Source organism: Hyaena hyaena, unplaced genomic scaffold (genome assembly GCF_003009895.1).
Source record: "Hyaena hyaena isolate Hyena2069 unplaced genomic scaffold, ASM300989v1 scaffold_157, whole genome shotgun sequence".
In the NCBI taxonomy this organism is placed as follows: domain Eukaryota; kingdom Metazoa; phylum Chordata; class Mammalia; order Carnivora; family Hyaenidae; genus Hyaena; species Hyaena hyaena.
This window is the reverse complement of record NW_024080789.1, coordinates 1,370,348-1,391,357: the sequence shown is the minus strand read 5'-3', so window position 1 is coordinate 1,391,357 and position 21,010 is coordinate 1,370,348. Positions and strand designations below refer to the sequence as shown.

Sequence of the window (21,010 nt, the reverse complement as noted above, 5' to 3'; positions counted from 1 at the left end):
GCCCCCTTTGTTTGGTTTGCTCTCTCTTCTCCCCAGTTCGCTACAGCAGCTCTGCCCAGAACCCCACAAACTCTAGCATTTTACAGCCAGAAAATTCTAGGAGCATATTCCTGAATCCTTACATCTCCCTCCTCCCACCCCGGGCTGCAGCCGCCCACGACCAGGGACTGCGTGTCTTCGAGCTGTCCCACACTCCACAGGCCTGCCCCATGCCAACCCAGCAGAAGTCTTGTGGGGGACACAGAAGGTCTGGGGACCAGAAGATTCTGTTTGCCACAGGGAACATTGAATCAACAGAAGTCCCAACATATTCCTTGTGTCAGCTGTGCATGGGTTTTCTTGAATGGGTTACAAAAAGGGAAATAGAACGATTTTCACAGACCTGGGAGAGAGGGCCCAAGCAGACAGAAGCGGGAGGATGCTGAGGGCCTGCTTCCTTCCCACGCTCCATCCACCCTGAAGCCTTCTAGAAGTTCAAAGAGACACTAGAGCCACGCACCAGACAGGAAAGAGGCTGGAGTGCCCTATTCTTCTGTGTCATGCATTGGCTGTGTGACCTCAGGCAAAGCCCTGGGCCTCTCTGGGCCTTAATTCCCCATCCGTGAGACAAAGGAGCACTCCTCACTCCAGTGTTCTGAGTGGGACTGAGTCTCTTCTGGCCGCTAAACTATCTCCCACGCCATGCTTGCAGCATCCCGCCAGCGAGCAGGAGGGAGATGGAGGCAAGGGGACGAGAGAGGGCTGTGAACGCGCGCGACTCTGCTGCCAGAATATTCCCAACCTCCTGAGGCTGCGTCCATCTTGCTGGGAGAGGAGCGGTTCTGATCGTTCGGAAGTCCTGTCTCCGCTGACCTGAACCCCACACCCATGCTCCTCTACACATTTGGCTCTGCTCTGCCCTCCAGGGCCACTTCGGGGAGCCTGCTTAGGGTTCTGGGGACCCACGACATTCCTCCCAAGATGAGAGGAGAGGACACTCCTCTACTCCGAGGGGCCTCTTCTTCCTGCTCAAGTCCTCCGGTTCCTCAGTCCTCTCTCATTTGATTTGGCTTCCAAAACTTCACCGCCCTGCACGGCCCCTTCTAGGGTATCTAGAGGTTTTGAGAATTCCTTCTAGGCCCTAGGCATCCAAAAGTTGGGTGCAGGCTGAGCAGGCCTGAGAAGAGCAGGGCCCTCAACCTCCCCACGCCTGACACGCTCGTTCAAAGTACACACCTCAGAGCTATTGACTGTGCTGTTCCCACTCTGAGGAACACTCTTCCATCCTCTTTCCTCTGATCCAGTCTGATTCAAACTCCGGTCTCCCCAGCACCGCCTCCTCAGTGGAACCTCCCTGATACCTTCCTTACCCCGACTAGTTGAGGTCTGTCTGCACCTCATAGCTCCATGTGTGTGCTCTTAGGTGCATTTAAATAATAACTTCTGAAATGATTTAATTAACGTCCACTTCCCACGAGGCCGTGAGCCCCAAGGGGGCAGAGACTACAGAAGTCTTGCATGTGCTGCCTGCTGGGCTCTGCCCAGGGCCGAGAGCAGAGTGCATGCTCCAGAGATACTTGTCGCGTGGATGCAAGAGTCTCTCCTTTTATGTGACCCCAAGGCCCTCAACCTGCTCCAGCAAAGAAAGTCCCGTGGGGCCCATCTGATGCCTTGGGGCCACCCATGCCCCAAGAGGGCCTGGAGGGCCTGGGCTGGGCCTCTGGGGGCTGTGCCAGCCTGGCCAGGGGGCGGGCTTCCTACTGTGCACCAGAGAAGCTCAGAATGCAACTTGGGCAACATGCACACAGGAGAAAGTAGACCGGGGCCAAGGGCCTGCATGAAAAGAGGGGAGGGCAGGGCGGGGGGAGCCCAGAAGTCCAGCCAGCATCATCTCGCTCTCCCTACACTGGGAGGTAGACGTGGGCCGGATGCCCTGTTGGAGCCGGTGTGTGTATGTGCGTGTGTGCGTGTGTGCGCGCACATAACAGGATGCAGGCATTGCATTCCAAGGCTCTGCCCTCACCCCCCATAGAGGGCTGGGCCCCCAGACTGCAGGGGTGCCGGCAGCAGTGTCACTGTGTGCTTGTGCAGGGAGGCAGGCGGGCAGGCGGGAGGCTCAGTGGAGTGTCAGTGTGTCTCAGCCTGTGTGGGGGTGGCAGTGCGGGGGTGGAGGCCTGCGGCATGCACCAGAACATGTGCGCGCCTGCCGCTGGGATGGCTTGGAGGAGGAGGAGGGGAAGCCTGTCCCTCTCCCTATGCCCGTCACCCCCCAGCTTGGAGACCTGCCTTCCCCCAACTTCCCAGACTTGGCTTTTGGCCCCTGCACCCGGTCTGGTCCCCTACCTTGGCTTTGCCACTGCCTCTCCCTATGGCTATTTCTCTCTGGGTGTTGGTTCCACCATCTGGGTTATAAATAGAGAGTGTGGATGGTCCTTCCAGGTCTGATGTTCTTGGAGATTGAAATCTCCCATGTGGGTCCTCCACAGAGGGAAGCTAAAGAGGGCAATACCTCTCATGGGGCATTTCAGCATCTGCAGAATTATTCTGATCCCCATTTTACAGATAGTAAAGTTGGGGTTCACAAAGGGATCCACACAGGGTGGCCCAGTAAATTAGAGGCAGACTCATGATTGAAAATAAGCCTCAGCTCAGGGTTCTCTTACCCATAAGGTCATGGCCCCTCTTCCCTAGGAGCATTCCCCAGACACAGCAGCAAGAGGGGTCCCCATCCTGAATCGTCCCCCCCATCATATCTAGTTGGCCGGACACCTGCACACCGGCCATTCCACCTTCTCAAGCCTTGGTCTGCTCATCTGTCAGATGGATGAGTAAGCCCTCTGCCTCCCTCAGAGACAAGCGAATGGATGGAGAGGTACCTCACCAGCTCCCAAGCGCTGTGAATATGAGGTTATTAGAATCAAAATGCAAGTGTACCCCCATTTTTGGGTGGTGTGTGGATGCCCAGATGTTTTCTCTCCCCAACATTACCCCACTGAGGCTCCTAAGAGCTCAGCCAGGGAAGGATGGGATTGTTGAGCACACTTGGCAGATGTTAGAGCTGGTATCCCATGAAGGGTCCTTGGCACCCAGGACCCTGGCCCCCCGGTGTGGGGAGCGGCTCCAGCCCCCATGTCCCCCACCGATCAGCCAGGCCCAAGCCCAGCTCCTGATACACAGCTGTGGCAGTAAGAGCGGGCAGGGGGGTCTCATCCATCCCTCTGCCAACCTGGCTGGCCCCTGGAGCCCCTCCCTCAGCCCAACACTGCCCCTGTGTCCCTTTCAGATCCCAGTTTCTAGAGAACGAGTGGGCTGTGCTCTCTCTCCAGGCTCCCTCCCTCCCTCTCCCTCTCTCAAGTAAAATCTGCTTCGGAGGCTCTCTCTGTACAGCCAGTGATTACACAGGCTGCTAGAGCGAGTCTCTGCCTCCCTAACGTCTCCTAGAGGTGGGATTCCAAAGCCCAGAGGGTGTCAGAGGCTGGAAGAGGCATCCTCCTTCTCCGCCTTCTGGAAGCCGACCCCCTCCCCCGATCCTGGCCTTCCTAGAAGGTAGGCTCTGCCAGGAGCTCTGCCCAGGCCCACCCTGACCACGAAGCCAGAATTACTGCAGTCCGCCTCCAAATGAGCCCCTGTGCTCCTCAGGTCTGGGCCTCTTTCTCTCATCTCTTGGGAGGAGGGAGGATGGAGGTCAGGGAGGAGTGAGTTGAGCTAGTCTCTGGGCACTAGCTTCTAGGGGACCTGGAATCGAGATCCTGGCTTATCAGTCATTGGGGCCTTTGCCCAGGAGCAGCAAGGGGCTCTGGAAGCCGCTGCCCCGACTCCAGACCACACCCCACCCAGCTGGCTGACCGCCAGGTGGGACAGAGGCAGCTTCTGTTACATCTGTAGCCCACCCTGTCTGGGCTCCTAGAAGGCCTCTGGTCCCAGCCAGTCCTCACTGAGTGGGATGCCAGGAAGCCCTCGAGAGGCACACGCCCTCCCCTCCAGCTGGGCAGCCCAGGGCCCTGCAGAAGGAGCTCCAAAGGCTCCCATGTCTCCTCGCAGGGCCAACCCAGCTGCCTCGGAAAGTCACCCTGCCAGTGATCTGAAGCGGGCTCCTGGATAAGGCGCCCACCTTCTGGGTGGTGACCGCAGTGTCCCGGCTGGCAGGGACTGAGGGGTCAAGAATGGAAGGCCGGGCCCTGCAGGCATCTTCCCTACTTCTCCCAGCAGCGGAGGAGTTTGGTCGGGCCCCTCCCCCAAGCTGGGCAAACTCCAGACGGAAGGTAAACATGAGGAGGCCCCGGCAGCGGGCTTCCGCCTGCCCAGCCTTCGAGGGCAACAGTGATTCTAGCAGCAGGCCTTGCTGACGGCCCAGTGGGTGCCAGGCCACATCTTCACGTGTACCCCCTTATTCCATCAGCACAGCCATTTTTTATCTCCAGACTGTCGTCTGGCCGGTGTCACAGAGCTCTGGATGGTGAGATCCAGAGCCGGTGCCGTGTGCTGGGCCCACCCCTACCTGCCCCACTGTGCGTCTGGCACCCCCCCCCCGCCTGCTCAGTAATACACCCTGGTGTTTCTAACCCAGGCATGGGTTAAAAGAGATGCGGAGCCTCGTTCTCTTTCCAATCCAAGCATCGTGAACCTGAAGCCCATCACAGCCTTCCTAATGTCCTGCAAGCCCCTGACACTGCACGCGACATTTCATAGTTTTGGACTTTTCTTCTGGAGAATGTAGACTTAGGCTTTCGTCAGATTCCTGGAGGAATATGCGACCTAGAAAGGGTTAGGAGCCCGCATGATTCTAGAAGGGAGAGGTCTAAAATGGATTAGACAAGGCCTGGCCATGCCTGCCACCCTCGGTTTTCCTCCCACGGCCCCACCAGGGCTCCCCGTCCCCTGAAATTCTGCCCCTGCCCCCAGTCCTGGCAGCCAGGGGGCTTGAGAAGGCTCCCGAGGGCACCCCCCACAACACCCAGTCTTCATGATATCCATCTCCTCTTGGGGCAAAATACCACTTTTATTTTCACTTTAAGTGCCTGAGTCACATCTCAACTCCATTTCACTGCACCTTGTGACGCAGCCCTCCCAGAGCCGAGCCTTGGTCATACTCTGGAAGGCAGATCACAGCTAATCAGGGACTCCGTGAACCCCAGTGGGCACCGGAAGCCAGCGGAGAAGGGACCCTGCGCACATTTAGCACACAGCTTCAGTCCTCGGGAGCAGCTCAAAAACACACTCAGAAACACAGGAGGCCTGCAGACAAGAGTGAGCACACGTCTGCACATGGGTGTGTGTCTATACAGGGACCTGGTGCGCACCTGTGGGTGTCAGGATAGCCTGGGATGTGAGCGTGTGTGTGCGTGAGCAGGCAGCCTACTTGTACGCAGCCACAGGCCCATCTCTCACACATATGCAGACACCAGCATGAGCTCACGCATGCCTTCAACACCCACACTCCCACCCGAGCCTTTGGCCCAGGCCTCACACACACACACATAAACCTTCCCCTGTGCATGCCCCTGGTCCACACCCGGATGTGTGTGTCCAGACCTCAGAGAGGCACCACTGCGCCCAAGGCCCCCACGAGGATCCTTACACAAAGAGACATCCTTACACAGACACAGACATTTGCACACACCCAGACCTCACACACATTTGCCTGTTGACGTGCATTAGAGCTCTGTCCTGCCACACTCAGGCACATGCAGTGACGCATATTCACACCTTCACCCCCATGCAATCAGCCGGTGGCACCTCTTGTGCCACTTGCACGCACCCACTCTTGGAGGCCTTCCACATGAAGCGCACACCTCCTGCTGCACACACGTGAACACTTGCATACCCCTACAGTGCACACAAGTGTACCCCTGAGTCGGTCCTTACACGGCACACATCCAGACCTCACCCCAGCACATATCTGCTCACAGGGCTCCTCTCCCTGCTGCTGGAGCAAGGACCACCCAGGGCGTTGAAGCTGCCTTGCCCAAGGGGCAAACTCAACCTCCAAACTATACTCCTACCCTGATCCATCCCCAGTTCCTCCACAAACCTAGCTGGGGGTATCCAGGGTGTTTCCCGGACACCCTGCAACCTACCTGGCTGCCCCTGGGGGGCTTTCCTCCCCACTCCCCTCCCACCCTTCTCTCCCTGCCAATCATCAGAGGCATAAAATGAGCTCAGGAGCTGGACAACTTTACCAAGGGACCAGAGCTGGTATATCGCCAGCCCCGGAAATGGGAAATGGTAGTGCCTCCCCCAACTTGCCTGACTGCCCCTCCCCACCTCCCAACACCCAGGAAGCCTCACCAGTCCCTGGGTTATTAACCTCTGCTTTACCGATGCCCTCACTCCAAGAGGAGCTTGGAGGAGGTGGGTGGGGAGGGGATGTGCTTTTGGGGAGAAGTTGGCCACTCGGCACAGTCGCCATTGGTACCGAAAGTCAGGAAGGACTGCCTGGGAGCGGGCAAATTCTCCCATCAGAGGCGTCCAAGTTGAGGCCAGATGAACACCTCGAGAGAAAGTCCGCAGGGCGTTCCAGCCCCGGACTTAGCTGACTAGGAAGATCTCTTTTTAACCCTGAGTTTCTAAAAATCTGTGTGTGCCTAGTCATGTGCACTCGGCGTGTGCATGCATGCGTGTGCACCGGCATCCACCATCAATCTTTCACCCCTACACACACACTCACCCAGCTGGCCTTGGCACATCTGTGTGCCCGCAAACATGCCTCCACCCAGCTCTGGGCACTCCGCATGGGCAAGCGTCCCCAGGCACATGCAGACTTCCTCCCTGTGTGTGCACGGGAAGCACGCAGGTGCACACCCCCTGCCCGTGACGCTGACCCCCTGCGCCCTCCGGAACTCTCTGAGGTGCAACTCACTTTCCCAGTTCCTCGAAGAGCTGGTACTCTTCCGTGAAGCGGGTGCAGGTGATGGTGGCCATCCTGGTGCCGGGCGGGCAGGCGAGGCTTGGGGCTGGAGGACCAGGACGGGGGCTCTGCTGCTCGGCGCCCGCAACTAGGGACCACTCGCCTGCCTGTGCTGCCGAGCGCGAACCGAGAACCAGCTTGACTGACGAGCCCGGGGCTTCTGAGCAGGGCACTGTGGCTGCTCACAGCCTCGCGAGCCTTCGTCAGCATCCAGGTCCCCATGGCAACCACCTCTGAAACGCCCTGTTCCCGTTGCCCCGGTAACTGCTTCTCCAACACCTGCCTGCCTTCCACTGCGAAACCTGCTCCCGGACGCCCTGGCCCGAACCGCACAGAATACGGCAGGCCTGTGTGGGCCCAGGGCGGGTGGACCCGGCACCCCCGGGGTGATGGCCTGAGGGAGGGGTCCGGAGAGGGGGAGAAGAACAAACTTAATCCACAAGTGCTCTTCTCTCTTCCCACCTCCCCCCACTCCAACTGTGGGTCCCTTGTAGCAGACAGGATGGGATTAAGTGGGGCAAAAAGGCAGTTGCCATGGTAACGGCCGGTGGGTGCCACATTCTGGGATGGTCCCCAGGAAAGACAGGATACAGTTACCCTGGCAACTTCATCTCCTCTGGAGAGACAGGTATTGCCCCGTTGCCCTGGCAACAGCCGGGTTCTAAGGTTTACAGGAAGCGATGGCTAATTCATTGGGATCTCTCTCCCAGTGGATCACTGTAGTCCGGAACTATCCCTCTGCTCCCCTCTATATTGTGTTCGGACCTCCGCCTCTGGCTTCCTCATTTGCTCTCAGTCTCTGCTACCCTGTCCATCACACTGGCACTCTAGCTTGGGGGACAAGTGAAGAAGAGGCATCCGGATTCTGGAGGGGACTGCCCTGCCTGCCCACTCATCCCCACCCCTCTCCTCCATCCCATGTTCCCAGTGGGACCATGGAGATCTGGTCTCCTGGGGCTCATGTCCCAGTTTCTGCTTGTGCTTCAAGTCAAGGTGAAAGAGGCGGAGGCGGGCAGTGGGAAGGGAAGCATGGCCTGGCATGGAGGGGAGTGGCTATGGGCCTGCCCTGAAATCCTCATTCCCTTTTCCTCCTTCTCATTTTCCCTGCCAAATCAAGGCAGCAGCCAACTCTGTGGCCCCAAGATCTCACCCAAGCCCTGGGGGTTTAGGAAGGAAAAGGACAGGACTTAAGGATCCGAGTTCAACTCCAGCTCTGGCGTTTCTTAGCTGTGTGACCCTAGGAAAGTCACTGCCCCTCTCTGAGCCTCCAGCGCCCTTTCTAGAAAACAGAACAAAGCTGCCACTGCAGAAGAAGGCGGTGAAGAAGGAGTGGGCTAAGGGCTGTGGAAGCCTTTGGGAAGTATGTAAACATGAGACCTCTTTTTAGTTTCTGGAAGAGGAAAAGGAAGGTCTAAAGCGGGACCATGACCACCCCCATCACTCGCTTGGACTCAGAATTTCACACCCACCTCCTCCACTCAAGCTCATTTCACAGCCCACCAGGCCGAGGTCTCATGCCAGCATTTGCCCACAGTGAGCACAGGTCGGATAAAAGGACCCAGGATCCAAACCCTCATTTCTACCCCACCCCTCAGAGCCTCCAACTTGCTTTACTGGTCATCTCGCATGCTGGACGCATTGTCTGCTCGTCGGTCATCCCCAGCCCTAGCAGGTCCCTGACTCACTACCTTAGGTCCAGGAGCCCCAGGAGACATCTGAGTCCCCTCTCCCACAATTCTGCCCCTCTTCCCGGGAGTTGGGGGTGAGAGAGAATGATGGGGTTAGCTCTCCGATGCAGCCACTTCTTCCCAGGAGAGAAATGGGAGGGAGGCCGAGGGGAAGGGGGGAGGCGAGCTAGGGAGGAGGGGTAATGGCTTAGCCACTAATTGCACCATTACCACCTTCAGAAAAAGGAAAAACCACTCAGTTTTGTTTCTGCGCACAATACGCTTCCCGCTCCTGCCGCCAACGTCGCAATTCAGCGGCAGAGAAGAGAGGCCTTTGCTCGGGGGCGCACAGCTGGTGGGAGCGGGCTGGGCACAGAACACCACTAGAGGCAAGAGAGGCAGATGCGGGGAGGTGGGGGAAGGACCGCACCCCCATCTCCCTGCCCAGACTTTCTAGCCCTCCCCGGGAGATGGCTCCCCCTGGTGAAGGTGCTGCAGCAGCCCTTAGTGACCACTGAAGCGCCCTCAGTCATTGTCCAGGGGAGAGGAGAGGAACTCCATGATCTATAGACTGTGTGACTGGATGAGCAGCCTACCTTCTCCGTGCCTCAGTTTCTTCATCCGCAAAATAGAGTTCATAATTTCCCTACCTCTAGGGCTGTTTAAGGATTAAATGACATGAGCAGATGAACACAGTAGCTGGCACACTGTGCGCGCTCATAGATGGGAAATTATTACTATTAAGAGGCTCAGAAGCCTCTCCCTCCTCACACCGCTCTGAGCCGGGGAAGCACACACCACTATCCTTCAGTCCTAGCACGTTGTGGTGCGGTTCTCTGAGTCCCCGTTGGAGTTGAGCTCATGGTTTGAGCATCATCCTGGCCCAGCCTGGTTTGCAGCCTTTTGCCAGGAAAACAAATGACTAGAACAAAGAGGCTAGGAGAGGGCTCACAAGCCCTTTAGCTCACAGGTGCCAACTTAACTTAATGGGGCTTTAGAAATTAACCCATAAAACAAACAGCAAATGTGCCCTGCGGCTGTATAAATGGGAGTCTGAAGTTCTGCACAAGGGAGGTGAGAGTCCTGCTCTGCTGGGAGCTGGCTTGACCACCCTGTTTCCTGGCTCGCCCCATGCCCAGTCCCCAGTGATGAAGTGAAGCAAGTTCAGAAGAGGGCAGAGCACCTGGCGGGAAGTGGGGAGGTGGTACCATTAGGTCACAGGAAGAGCCAGGGGGACGAGAGGAACAGAGGCTAATGGCCGGCTCTCTCCCTGTCTCCGACAGGGACTACGGAGGTAGCCTGTGTGGATTCAGGGAGCAAGAGCAACCTGGCCCCCCGGCCACCCTGTCACCCCCTCACCCTGTCTGTCCATGCTTCCCTACCTCTGTCTCCCCTTTCAGCTCTGCTTCCTCCTCTCCTTCTTCTCTTTCTTGCCTTTCCTCATTTTCTTCCTTCCCTCCCTTGAGCCCTTTCTTCTCAGTCCTCCCTATCTTTCTTGTTCCTTTTCACCTCCTTTCTTGTTTCCACCTCCCCGCCTCCTGCCCCCGGGCTCCGTACCTCTTCTCTCCCTCCCGGGCTGGCCTGGCCCAGACCCTGTGTGCGCTGGGGGACGTGCAGTACCTGGCGGCAGAGAGATGGATGGAGAGAAGGGAGAAGACAAGAGGTCTCCTTGGCAACTCTCACACGCACCCTGCCCCCACGTGCCCCGAACCTTCGAGAGCTTAGCCCAGGGATGTGGGCCCCGCCTCGGGCAGGCACCCCCGTCTGGAGGGTAACTGCCACGCTCTGCGACAGCTAATTCACTGCCTCCCCCGTGCCCGCGAGGCCGGCAGCTGGGCCTGCCGGTGGCGGGCGGCGAGGAGCCAGGCCTGCCTCTGTGATGCCAAGAGAATGAGCCGATGATGGCAATGGGGAGACTGCTCCTGCCAGACCCCCCACTCCCCGCGGCCACAGCAGGCATGCGAGCCAGCACGTGTGCTCCGGCTGTAACGCTCATGTGGCACTCAGAGCTGGCCTGCGTGCTCCAGGCTGGTGGCCAGGGACGGGAGCCCGAGAGGTCACTGAGCACAGTTGTGACATGCATGCTAAGATAGGGAACCTGAACGTGAACACAAGCTATACCCCAGGCATATGGGAGGGGAAGGAAACAACCCGGGATCAGGGCCAAGGTCCTGGGCCATAGCAGAGGTGGGGAGGGGGTGGGGGGGGAATCAGAGCCCCGGGAGCTTTGTGACAGCCCTACTGTCATCCCACCTTCCTCAGCCCACACACAGACTCTCATGCACATGCCCGAGGGCCTCAGGATCCTGCAGGGCCTGGGAGGTGCCACAGAAAACGTGCCATCAGAAGGGTCCCCACGAGGCCTGTCCCACTAAGGGCAGTGAGCATGGGGGGCCGAATCGGCGGAAAGTGGGCCAAGAGAGAAATGATCCAGCAGAGGGTCCAGTTGGAGGGTGATGTGGTTAATTAATGGCAGTGAGTGATGCCAGGCTTCCACTCTGGAGAGAGTGAGGGCTCGGGGAGCATCACAGTCCCCTGAGGGGTCCCACATGGGAGGCAATCCTGGCAGAGCGGAGGGAAGCAGGGAGCCAAGGGACGGAGGACAATGGCTGCTGGGCCAATGTCCACACGGCACAGCCTGCAGTTAGAGGACCCAAGTTCAAGTCCAATTGTTGACTGGGAATGCTTATGGCAGGGGCCTCCATCTCCTCCCTAGAAATACAGCGACAAGCTGTTCCTTTACGGACTCCAAAAATATGAAAAATAGTTATTTCCACTTTAGAGCCAGGCCCCATGCTAAGCATACTGAGCAAGTTATACCTCACCACGGATGTCTGTGAGATAGGCATGGTCATTGCCTCGTTTGCAGAGATGTGACGTGACTTACCCATGTGGGTCTGTGTGACCTCTGTGCCCCTGCCCTATGTTCTTTGACCTACACGAGGGCTGAAAGGGCCCTGATGGAGCCCATGCCCCACACAGATGGAGACCAAGGCCCAGAGAGAGGAAGATACTGCTTCCTCCCTCAGTAGCAGAAGTCAGGAGCAGAGTCCGGACATCATCCAAAATTCTGGACTCCCAGAACAGTGCTCCTTCCCTTCCCCTGCTCTGCCCTCCTTCTTTCTGGCGCTGCAGGACTGCTTGCCTAGGTCCTAAGGTAGCCATTACGTACCAAGTGAGAGGAGGGAATACGGTCAAGGCCCAGGGTGGGGCTAAGAGCCCTGTCCCTCTAGCCAGGTCCAGAGCTCCCTCCTGGTTCCTGGGGCACTAGTCACCCCTGTCCAGGACTCCACAGGCAGGGCCCAGCTTGGACAGGGCCACCACTGTCTCTAATCTGGGTGGTGGATCTCTTGCCATCTGGTCCAGCCAAAGGGGAAGTAGAGGGTCTGTCTGGCATCTCTGGGCTCTACTCTTCCCCCAGATCTGTGACCCAAGGGGCCAGAGCTCCCTTTGGTCTGGTCTCCCACCCACCCCTCCCCACCAGGTGATCCAAGCATCTCCCTAGCAGTGCCAGTCAGGGGCCTAAATCAGAGCCCAGACCCAGGTGCTCTGGCAGGGAGAAACTCGGGGGCCACAGGAGACAGGAGGGGATGGGCAGGAGCCATGCTGTCCCCTGGGCCGAGCCGACACCACAGCCAGCAGGCTGAGCCTTCCCTCCCAATGCTCTAGTCCCGGTGGCTCTTTACCCCGGTACCTTCCACCGATCCCAGCCCTGGGGCAGCCGGCAGCACCTTGGTTAGGCAGGCTCGGGGACTGCTGGGCTTGAGTGGGGCTCCTGGGCTGTCTGCTGGGTTCCGGGTTAGGTAGGACTCCGAGACAGGCAAGCTCTAGGCCAGGCTTGTGATCAGACCCAGCTTCCTTCTCAGGGTGTTGGGGGCAGGTGCCAGCCTCTAGCCCCGGCTGGACTTTCTGTTTGCGACCAGGTTACCACACGCAGGTAGGCCTTGGTGTCTAGGGATAAAGGGCCTTTTATGGTCCTGCTCTTATGGCCCCCAAAGGGTGTAAGTGAAGCAGGGCTGGAGCTGGAGGCGAGGTCACCTAAGGCAGGGCCAACTCTCCCAGGCCTCCACTCAACTGGTGCAGGCCCAGAGCTGCCGGAAGCCCTGGCTCCATGCCGCACATGGAGGGCACAGCCCAGACAGCTGGGAGAAGCACTGGAGAATCCTGGGTAAGGGGCAGACTACGAACAACCTATGTGTGGGACACGCTGGGCCTGGAACGCCATCTTCTTCAGAGTCTCCCTCCTGGGCAGGCAGAGGTGCTGTGTAGGCTGGAACCCAGAGGCCTCGGCCTGTTCTGGCCCCTGCCCCTGCATAGCCCAGGCATCGACACCCTAGAGACAGAGGCAGCTGGAGGCGGCAGAGGAAGGGGCCCGGGACACGGGTGGTCACCGCCGTCCTGCAGCCCCGAGCCAGGCTCTCACTCCCGGGCTCAGCTCCCTCTGCAGCAGGGATGCGGCTCTGGAACCGATACCCAAACCCCCTCCGCTGCACCGCACCCCCCCCCCCACCCGTCCTGCTCATCCACAAGCTGACGAGTCCTAACAGGCCTCCTTTGCCAGTGACAAAAATAACTATTTTCAAAATTCACAGCAGGGCTTTCGCCTACACACGCTGCACCGACTGGAACCTGGAGGGAGATTTGCAGAACGCAGTGTGCGCGTGGAGACGCGCTCTGCAGCGAGCAGGCTCTGATCCCCCCACGCCCCTCCTCCCACCCCTCGGCCCATGCCCCCCAGCACACACGCACGGGGCCATCCAGGATGACCAGGGAGGAGGGGCTTCTACAGCATCTATTGGACACAGGGACACTGAGGCCCGGAAAGGGTCCAGGAGTTGCCAGAGGTCACACAGTGGCCCTGTGGCAAGATGGACTGGAACCCATACATTCCGCTTCCCGGCCAGGCTGCCCACCCCCTCTCCCACTCGCTCGGTCAATGGTGAGCTCACACGTGCCCTCAGGACGCACGTGCGCACACCCCCGCGTGTTCATAGATAGCACCGCACCCCTGGTTTCCAGGTTACTGCATTTTAATCAAGTGCATGGGCTCCTCCACCACCATTAATTTGGCCAGTTCTCTATGACCCTGTGAGGTAGGCAGAGCTCAGGCTAGCACCCCCGATTTGCAGATGGGGAAACTGAGGCCCACAGGTGAAGGACCGGGCCCAAGGTCAAAGAAGCACCCAAGTGTCCTGACTATTGATTCAGGGCCTCTTTTCACAGCCGTTTCTACCACCCTTGATCCTGCAGCAGCTGACAGCCAGGTTGATCCTCTGGGTGCTGGGGGACAGAGCTTTCTGCCACAGCCCCCAGCACCAGTGTGGCCCCAGGGCTGGCCCAAGCCATGTGAAGACCCGGAAGGTCAGCTGCCAGCCCTGTCTCCCTTCCCCTCCCCCGCCCTCACCCTCAGCATCAGAGGATCCCTTCAGAGAGTGGCCAGATTGCCATGACTCAGCTAGGGTCCACGCCTCAAGCTGCCTCCACATGACCCCTCACCCAAGCAGTACCACAGAAGTGCAGGGCCCAAGCGTGAGCTTTTAAATGAGCTGGGAGGTGGCAAGGTCAACGGCAACTCCACCATGGCCCCAGCCCCCGGGTTCACATCACAGAGCCACAAAATCAACAGAGCTCATTTACAGATGAGGAAACTGAGGCCCAGTGAGCTCATGCAGACCACCTGAGGTCACAGAGCAAGTCAGTGGACAGGCAGGATTGGAATCCAGGCACCCCAATCTAGTTTATTCTCCCCCAAGCCAAGCCCTGCACCCTTCATTTGAGGGGCTCTATGCCCTCCATGTCCCTGCAGATGGGGACTTGGCCTCAGGCCTCTCCCTGGGGAGGAACAGGGCCAGGTTTGAATGGGGAAGTACATCTAGAGAGACAGAGATCCTCACCTCCCCCCTGCACGCCCCATCAGATCCGCTGTGACATCAGCCTGGTGTTGAGTTTACGAAAAAAGGATCGCAGCTTGCAAATCTTGCACTTTTTCTTGCGGCGCCCTCGGGAGAAGCTTCGAGCCCTGCCTGCCTCTTCCTCCTCTTCCTCATCACTGGCCCAGGGCCCCCAGGCACCCCCATTAAAGTCAGGGTGGGCCCGGGGATTCTCAGCCGGGTAGCGCACAGGGATGGCTGTGCGGTTATAGTCTGCCAGACGGGCCAGCAGGGCACGGACCACGTCAGGTCGCTGGCCAGCCAGGTCCTCCCGTTCGTACGGGTCGGCGCTGATATTGAAGAGCCACACTGCCTGGCGGGCACTGGCCATACGCTCGAGGTTCCACCAGCTGCCAGGAAAGGCGGCCAGCGTCTGCGGTGGGATCCAGTCGCCGTAGCCGGGGTCGCCCGTTAGCAGCTTCCACTCGCCCACGCGGATGGCGGCCTGCACGGCAGTGTTCCAGATGCCGAAGCCGGCCTCCAGGGAGCCATGCCGCGCATGGTTGTAGAGCGGGTCGATGTTGTGCAGGATCTCTGTGCGTGGTGAGGCCTGGCCCTCACTGATGGCCGGCCACACATCGTAGCCGTCCAGCCCATCGGCCACCGAGGCGGTGCCTCCGGCCAGACCTACCAGGGTCGGGTACCAGTCGGTGATGTGCACCAGTGCCCGGCTGGTCCGGCGCTTCCGCTTGAGCAGGGGGCTGTGGACAAAGCCCAGGCCGCGCACCCCACCTTCCCAGTAAGTGCCCTTGCGTCCCCGCAGCGGCCAGTTGCTGCCCCCGGAGAAGGTCTGGCCGCCATTGTCACTAGAGAAGATGATGACACTGTTGTTGTAGAAACCATAGCGCTTGAGGGCCCAGGTGATGTTGCGCACAGCCTCATCCATGCACGTGACCATGGCTGCATACTTCCGCCGGGCCACGTTGCCCATGGTGCGGTAGCGGTACAGGTACTCACGAGGGGACTGCAGGGGCGTGTGCACCGCCTGGAAGGCTACGTAGAGAAAGAGAGGCCGCCGGGGGCTGTGGCTAGCTAGGATGTGGCTGACACGCTGGGCATAGAGCAGAGTGGAATACTGGCCGCTGAGCCCCCAAGCCACACTCTCGCCCTCGTGCAGGTCAAAGCCGCACACCCCCGGCCCGTCACAGTTGTCATAGGTGTAGTAGTCCACGTTGCCCGTGAGCGAGCCCAGGAAGGTGTCAAAGCCACGGCGGGTGGGCAGGCACTCCTTCCGGTAGAAGCCCAGGTGCCACTTGCCCACCATGTGGGTAGAGTACCCTGCCTCCTGCAGCTTCTGGGGCAGCGTCACCTGGTCCAGGGGCAGGCAGTTGGGCTGCCGAGGGCGGATGATGGAGTGCTGGAGCCCCGTGTGGATCTGGTACCTGGTGGAAAGAGGGGAGAACAAAAAAGGCCCGAGTGAGCTACAGACCACTGCTCTGGCCCACCGGCCCCCAGGCCTCACCCTGAGGGGGGCTCCGGTCCCAGTGCTTCCGGCAAACATACAACAGGTATTATCACGTGGGATAAACATTTCAAATGCATCATCTCATTGAATCCTCAAAATCAGCTGAGCAGATATTATTGTCATTTTGCAGATGGGGAGACTGAAGATCAGAATGGTTAAACCACTCGCCCAGGGTCACACAGCTAGGAAGCCGGGGAGTTTAGTTGATCCCAGGTTAATCACGACAACAAAACAATAGCAGCTAACACCAAGCACTCCCTGTGTGCTCAGCATTGCGCTAAGTCCCTTATATGAATTATCTCACCAAATCCCCACCAACCTATGGAGTGCATGCATATCATTATTATTCCCGTCTTCCAAATAAGGAAACTGAGGCTCGGGAAATTAAATCACTCGCCCAGTGATTCAAACAATTTGTAACTGGAGTTGGGATCTGTATCCCAGGCAGGCTTCAGAGACTTCAGAATCCCGGAGCTCTAAGCCACTTTGCTCTGGGGCCTAGAGCAAGTCCTGCCCTCTCAGGGAAACTCCTACTCCCTCTTCAAAGCCCAGTCCAAATGTTGCCCGCTCTGTAAAGTCTCTCATAAGTCTCTCCAAGAATGAGTCACTTTTGTTTCTGGGTTAACATTTAGTACACATGATCACTGTCCTACTTGATCATGGGGTTCTACTCAGTTGTATGTGCGCTTGGGCCCAATCATCTGTAATTGGGTTGTCCTTTACTCAACTTTGCGTTCTTGCCACTCAGGTGATGTTTAAAGGACACTCAATTACTTACGGGATGAATGAATGAATGAATGAATGAGTGAGTGATGGCACTCAGAGGATTTTAGAACCAGAAGGGACCCAAGGCAACTTCTAGCATATTTACCCCATTTTAAAAACACAGTTCCAGAGGAGGGGAAGGACCTTGCCCAAGGTCACTCTGTGGTCAGAGGCAAAGCCAGGACTTGAACATAAATCCAAGCCAAGTCCAAGCACAGACTCTTCCAGCAAACTAGGCTGTCGTGTCTCCTCCTCCATGGTGGCCTCAGTTTGCTCATCTACAAGGGGGAGTTGGGTTGAATGGGAGATCTCTGGAAACCTTTCAGTTCCCAGATTTTATGAGGCCCATTCTCATATGCCTGCCCATAAGCTCATGTGGCCCCTGGATCCGGTCATTCACACAGACTAAAGCTGTGAGGCAGGAGTGAATAGTTAGCAGAATCCTATATTCCTCATTTATTCATTCAAATCCTTTCTGTGGTCAAGGCCCCTGGGTGATCTGCTTAGGGTATCCTGCCTTTACTCAAGTCTTAAAAGTCCCAGAGTAAATAAGGAGCCTGGAACTTCACCAGGGTCTTAGCATCCCACACCTTTTTCTTACCCCAGGGGAATCCAAGTTAAGCCAACACCCGAATGCCTGACACCTTTAATGCAAGCACTAGAGTGAGCTTTCCTGTTTTTAGTTTCCTTAACTTAAAGCTGTTATTATTATTAGCTATCTTTAGCTACTACTGCCATTTTTATTATGTTTTTAAAGCTTTTCTTTTTTCTTTTAATCTATTAATGTTTATTTACTTTTGAGAGAGAGAGAGAGAATGACAGAGCGCAAGTGGGGGGAGGGACAGAGAGAGAGGGAGACACAGAATCCGAAGTAGGCTCCGGGCTCTGAGCTGTCAGCACAGAGCCCGATGTGGGGCTCGAACCCTCAAACCATGGGATTGTGACCTGAGCTGAAGTCGGACGCTCAACCGACTGAGCCACCCAGGCGCCCCATACTATTGCCATTTTTTAATACTATATGCCACACACATTATTTCATTTGAGCCTCATAAAAAACTTACAGGGGAGACTATTAGTATCCCCATTCTACAGATGATGAACTGAGGCTCACAAAAGTACAGCCACAGGCCCAACTGCAGACAGCTAGCAAGCAGTTGCCCCGAGCTTTGAACCCGAGTCTGCACAACACATGCTGAAAACCTCTCAGTCAAACTCATGAACGATTCCATTTAACAGAGGCAGTACCGTAGGGCCCAGTCACAGCCCGGAGCCTCGGCTGGGCACGGCGGAGCCCTGGTTTGTAAAGTGGGTGGGCCAGCTCGGAGTCGCCAAAGCTCGTCTGGAAGTGAGTAACACGAGAAAATGCTGGCTCTCTCCAGCTTCGTCAAACACGACTGGATGCATGAACAAACACTAATGAGAGTAGTCAGCATCAGTTGGACGGAGCCAGCTGTGGGGGGCAGGGGGCGGAGGGCAGACGCTGCCTGGCCACACTCAGCTAACTTCACAGACCAGGGGGTTGGAAGGGTGCCCTGCTGGCTGCTCATTCCCCTGCTTAAACCAAAAGTCACCTCTCTCGAGAGAGAAATGCTAACTTGTGCACAGTTCTCAGGGATGCAGATTCTTCCTCCCTCTTCTGGAGGCGCGGCAACATTTGGGCTTTGCCACCACCACCACCACCACCACCGATGCCCCCACCCACAGCACAGACACCAGCCCCTCACCCTCTTCTCTGATTCTCTCTCTCCATTTCTGGAGCTAAATGCTGAGTGCCCGAGCGAGGGAAGAAAAGACACCTCTTTGACTCTCGGCTCTGGGCCCCCCGCCAACCACCTGGCCTCTCGGCCCCCTCTCCTAAAGACCCTACCAACTATAGGCACGAATTGGGCCCTCCCTGAGTCCATGTCTCAGTTTCTCCCACCCAGAAACAGGGAGAGCAAGGCTCTGGTTCCTGAGATCATACGAGTGGCTTTTGGGTGGAACTTGGGAGAAGGCATGCCTTGGCCCCCATCCAAGGAGGATTAGCTTCAGCCTTGCCAAAGGATTTTCTCCTAAGTGGCCAGAGTTTGCCTTCCACACCCCCACCTCCCGTTTTCCTGCTCTTTTAAGCTGGTAATCCCGCCACCTTGCCTTGTGGGCAACTCCTTATGGAGAAAGCAGCACATCTCCTTGGGACTTCTGGCCAATTTCGGAGGACTTCGCGGACGAAAACACAGAGGTCTGGAGAAATGAAGTAACTGGCCTGAGGTTCCATAGGTCTCAGCATCCTGTGTCCTTCTGCTTCCCCCATACATCCCCGGGCTTCCTCTCCACGCAGCCTTCAGACAGTTTGGGGACCCTCATCCCTCCGGTGATATAGGGGCTGCCATTTATCGCCAGCCAAGCAGGTTACACACAACTCATCCCATCACCTCTGTTTTTCACGTAAACACTGCTCTTCACTCCGTTTATGAACCCACAAGAAACCGGAGGCTTAGAGAAGGGAAAGGACTTGCTCGTGACCTCAGGGTCTGTATACAGAAGTGGCGTTAAAATCCACGTGGGTCAGAGACTGCCATGTTCCTCCAACAAGGGGATGACCAGATGTCTCCTTCACACGGTGTGTCACGTGTGTCCTAGAACATCAGAGGGAGGAGGCCTCAAAAATGATCAGATCCACTCCGCGGACCATTGGAGAAACAGAGGCCCAGAAAGGGTAAAGGACATAAATCATGATCACACAGGCGACTGGAAACAGTCGTGTCTGAGGGTCTCAGAACTGGCCCTGAGTCCTGGTTTCCCAGGTCCCAGAGTAGCCGGGGCTGTGAACGCACAGGAAATCTCCAAACCGGATTCATTTGGGGCTTGCACAGGCCGCCCTAGCCGCCTGGGTCGTGCCTACCTGCCAGTGAGAAGTTGGCTCCGGGAAGGCGTGCAGATGGGCTGGATGTAATAATTCTCCAACTTGACACCCTCAGCTGCCAGCCGGTCCAGCGTCGGGGTCTCTATATCTGAGCCATGGTAGCCCACGTCGTGGTAGCCCTGGTCGTCGGTGAGGATGAAGATGATATGGGGAGGCTGGGGTGGAGCGGCTGAAGGCTGCTCCACGCCCGCCTCCCCGGGCTCGTCGGCCACCAGGCTCGGCTTGGCCCAGTCCCAGGACAGGTAGCCGAAGCTAAGCAGGCTGACCAGCGAGAGGCCAGTGAGGGCGTGCATCGCCATGCCGGCCCGCGCGTCCGGGCGCACAGGGTTCCCGGGGCCTCACCGCCTCGCGCGCCCAGGGCGCACGGCCCGCACGCACGCCGGCTGGCCGGCCTGGACGCTGCGAGATCGTTCAGCGGCCCCGGGGGTGGCCCGGGGGCTGGCCCAGGACCGGCGGCCGGACCTGAGCGGCCGCAGCGGGGCGCTCCGGGGAGGTCAGGCCCGCGCCGAGCCGCCTCGCGCCGCCTGCGCGCCCGCCCTGCGCCGCCCTCGCTCCCTCTCCCCCAGCTCAGCCGGGCCAGCCTGAGACGCGGCGTGGCGGCTTCCAAAAAGTGCTCTCCACCATCCTCCGACTCTCGCCTTCCTACTAGCCCTCGATTTCTCCCGCCTCCTAATTTCTCTCGCCTCTGCTTTCCCTTCCTCCTCCTCCCGACCCTCCAGCCCCCAGCCCGGCCTCTCGCCCCGCCCGGAGTGCTGAGAACAGTCGGGCTCCCCGCAGGGAGGCGGGCAGGACCCCAGCGGGGAAGGGGAGGGAGGCACGGGTTGGGCGGGCCTGGGGGGACACCGCGGGAGAGAATGCGAGAAAGTTGTAACATCTGCCGGGGCCGAACCCCAGGTGGAGGGGCGGGACCTTGAGCAGCGGCTCCGCCCCCGGGCGGGAAGCCCAGGCCCGGGCGTCCCTCTGGCTCCGGCCCCCTCCCGGGCCCAGGCCGGGAAAAGGAGGGAGAGGGGCTGCTTGGAGTTCAATGGAACAGCTCCGAAATGGCCCGGTCAGACATTCCTCGATCTTGGAGTCTTAGCATCTCTGCTTGCCAGCCCTGGAAAGGGACGCGCATAGTTTTCTATTCCAACCGGGCCACTCTGCAATTGGAGAAACTGAGGCCCTGAGATGGGTGGGACCTCGTGTAAGTCACAGAGCATGCTAGTAGCTTCTTCCCTGGTGCTCAGTGGCTGTTAGAGTGGCGGTAGAGACAGCAGTGGAGACTAGGGATGACTTTAGCAAGCCAGGGGACTGGGACAGGCACGGGGGAGTGGGGGTCCGGGGGCGGGGGCGGGGGCGGCCTGGAAATCTGTAAGCTAGGTTCAAGCCTTTGCCAGCTTCCCTCTCCTCAATCCC

General features: G+C 58.2%; 2 protein-coding genes across 5 annotated transcripts in view; both read right to left on the bottom strand.

Annotated features, from left to right (window-relative positions):
- Positions 1–7,038, bottom strand: part of CAMK2A (calcium/calmodulin dependent protein kinase II alpha) — a 61,792-nt gene extending 54,754 nt beyond the window's left edge. For all 4 annotated transcript variants that reach the window (XM_039239418.1, XM_039239419.1, XM_039239420.1 and 1 more), the window contains exon 1: positions 6,839–7,038. In XM_039239418.1, coding sequence (XP_039095349.1) covers positions 6,839–6,900 — 62 coding nt within the window. In that variant the 5' untranslated portion in view covers positions 6,901–7,038. The remainder of the gene's footprint in view (positions 1–6,838) is intronic.
- Positions 7,039–13,565: 6,527 nt separating this feature from the next.
- Positions 13,566–20,461, bottom strand: ARSI (arylsulfatase family member I). The gene is made up of 2 exons (XM_039239417.1): positions 19,595–20,461; positions 13,566–15,865 (listed from the first exon to the last, which is right to left on the bottom strand). The coding sequence occupies exons 1-2, from the start codon at positions 19,912–19,914 to the stop codon at positions 14,467–14,469; spliced, it is 1,719 nt and encodes a 572-aa protein (XP_039095348.1). The 5' UTR covers positions 19,915–20,461; the 3' UTR covers positions 13,566–14,466.
- Between the last annotated feature and the right edge of the window lie 549 nt (positions 20,462–21,010).

Bases quoted from the DNA above. Each gene is read 5' to 3' on its own strand.
- ARSI (XM_039239417.1), bottom strand. From the start codon at position 19,914: ATGGCGATGCACGCCCTCACTGGCCTCTCGCTGGTCAGCCTGCTTAGC. The intron at 15,866-19,594 runs GTAGGCACGACC...TCTTTCCACCAG, and splicing joins AGCCAACTTCTCACTGGCAG to GTACCAGATCCACACGGGGC.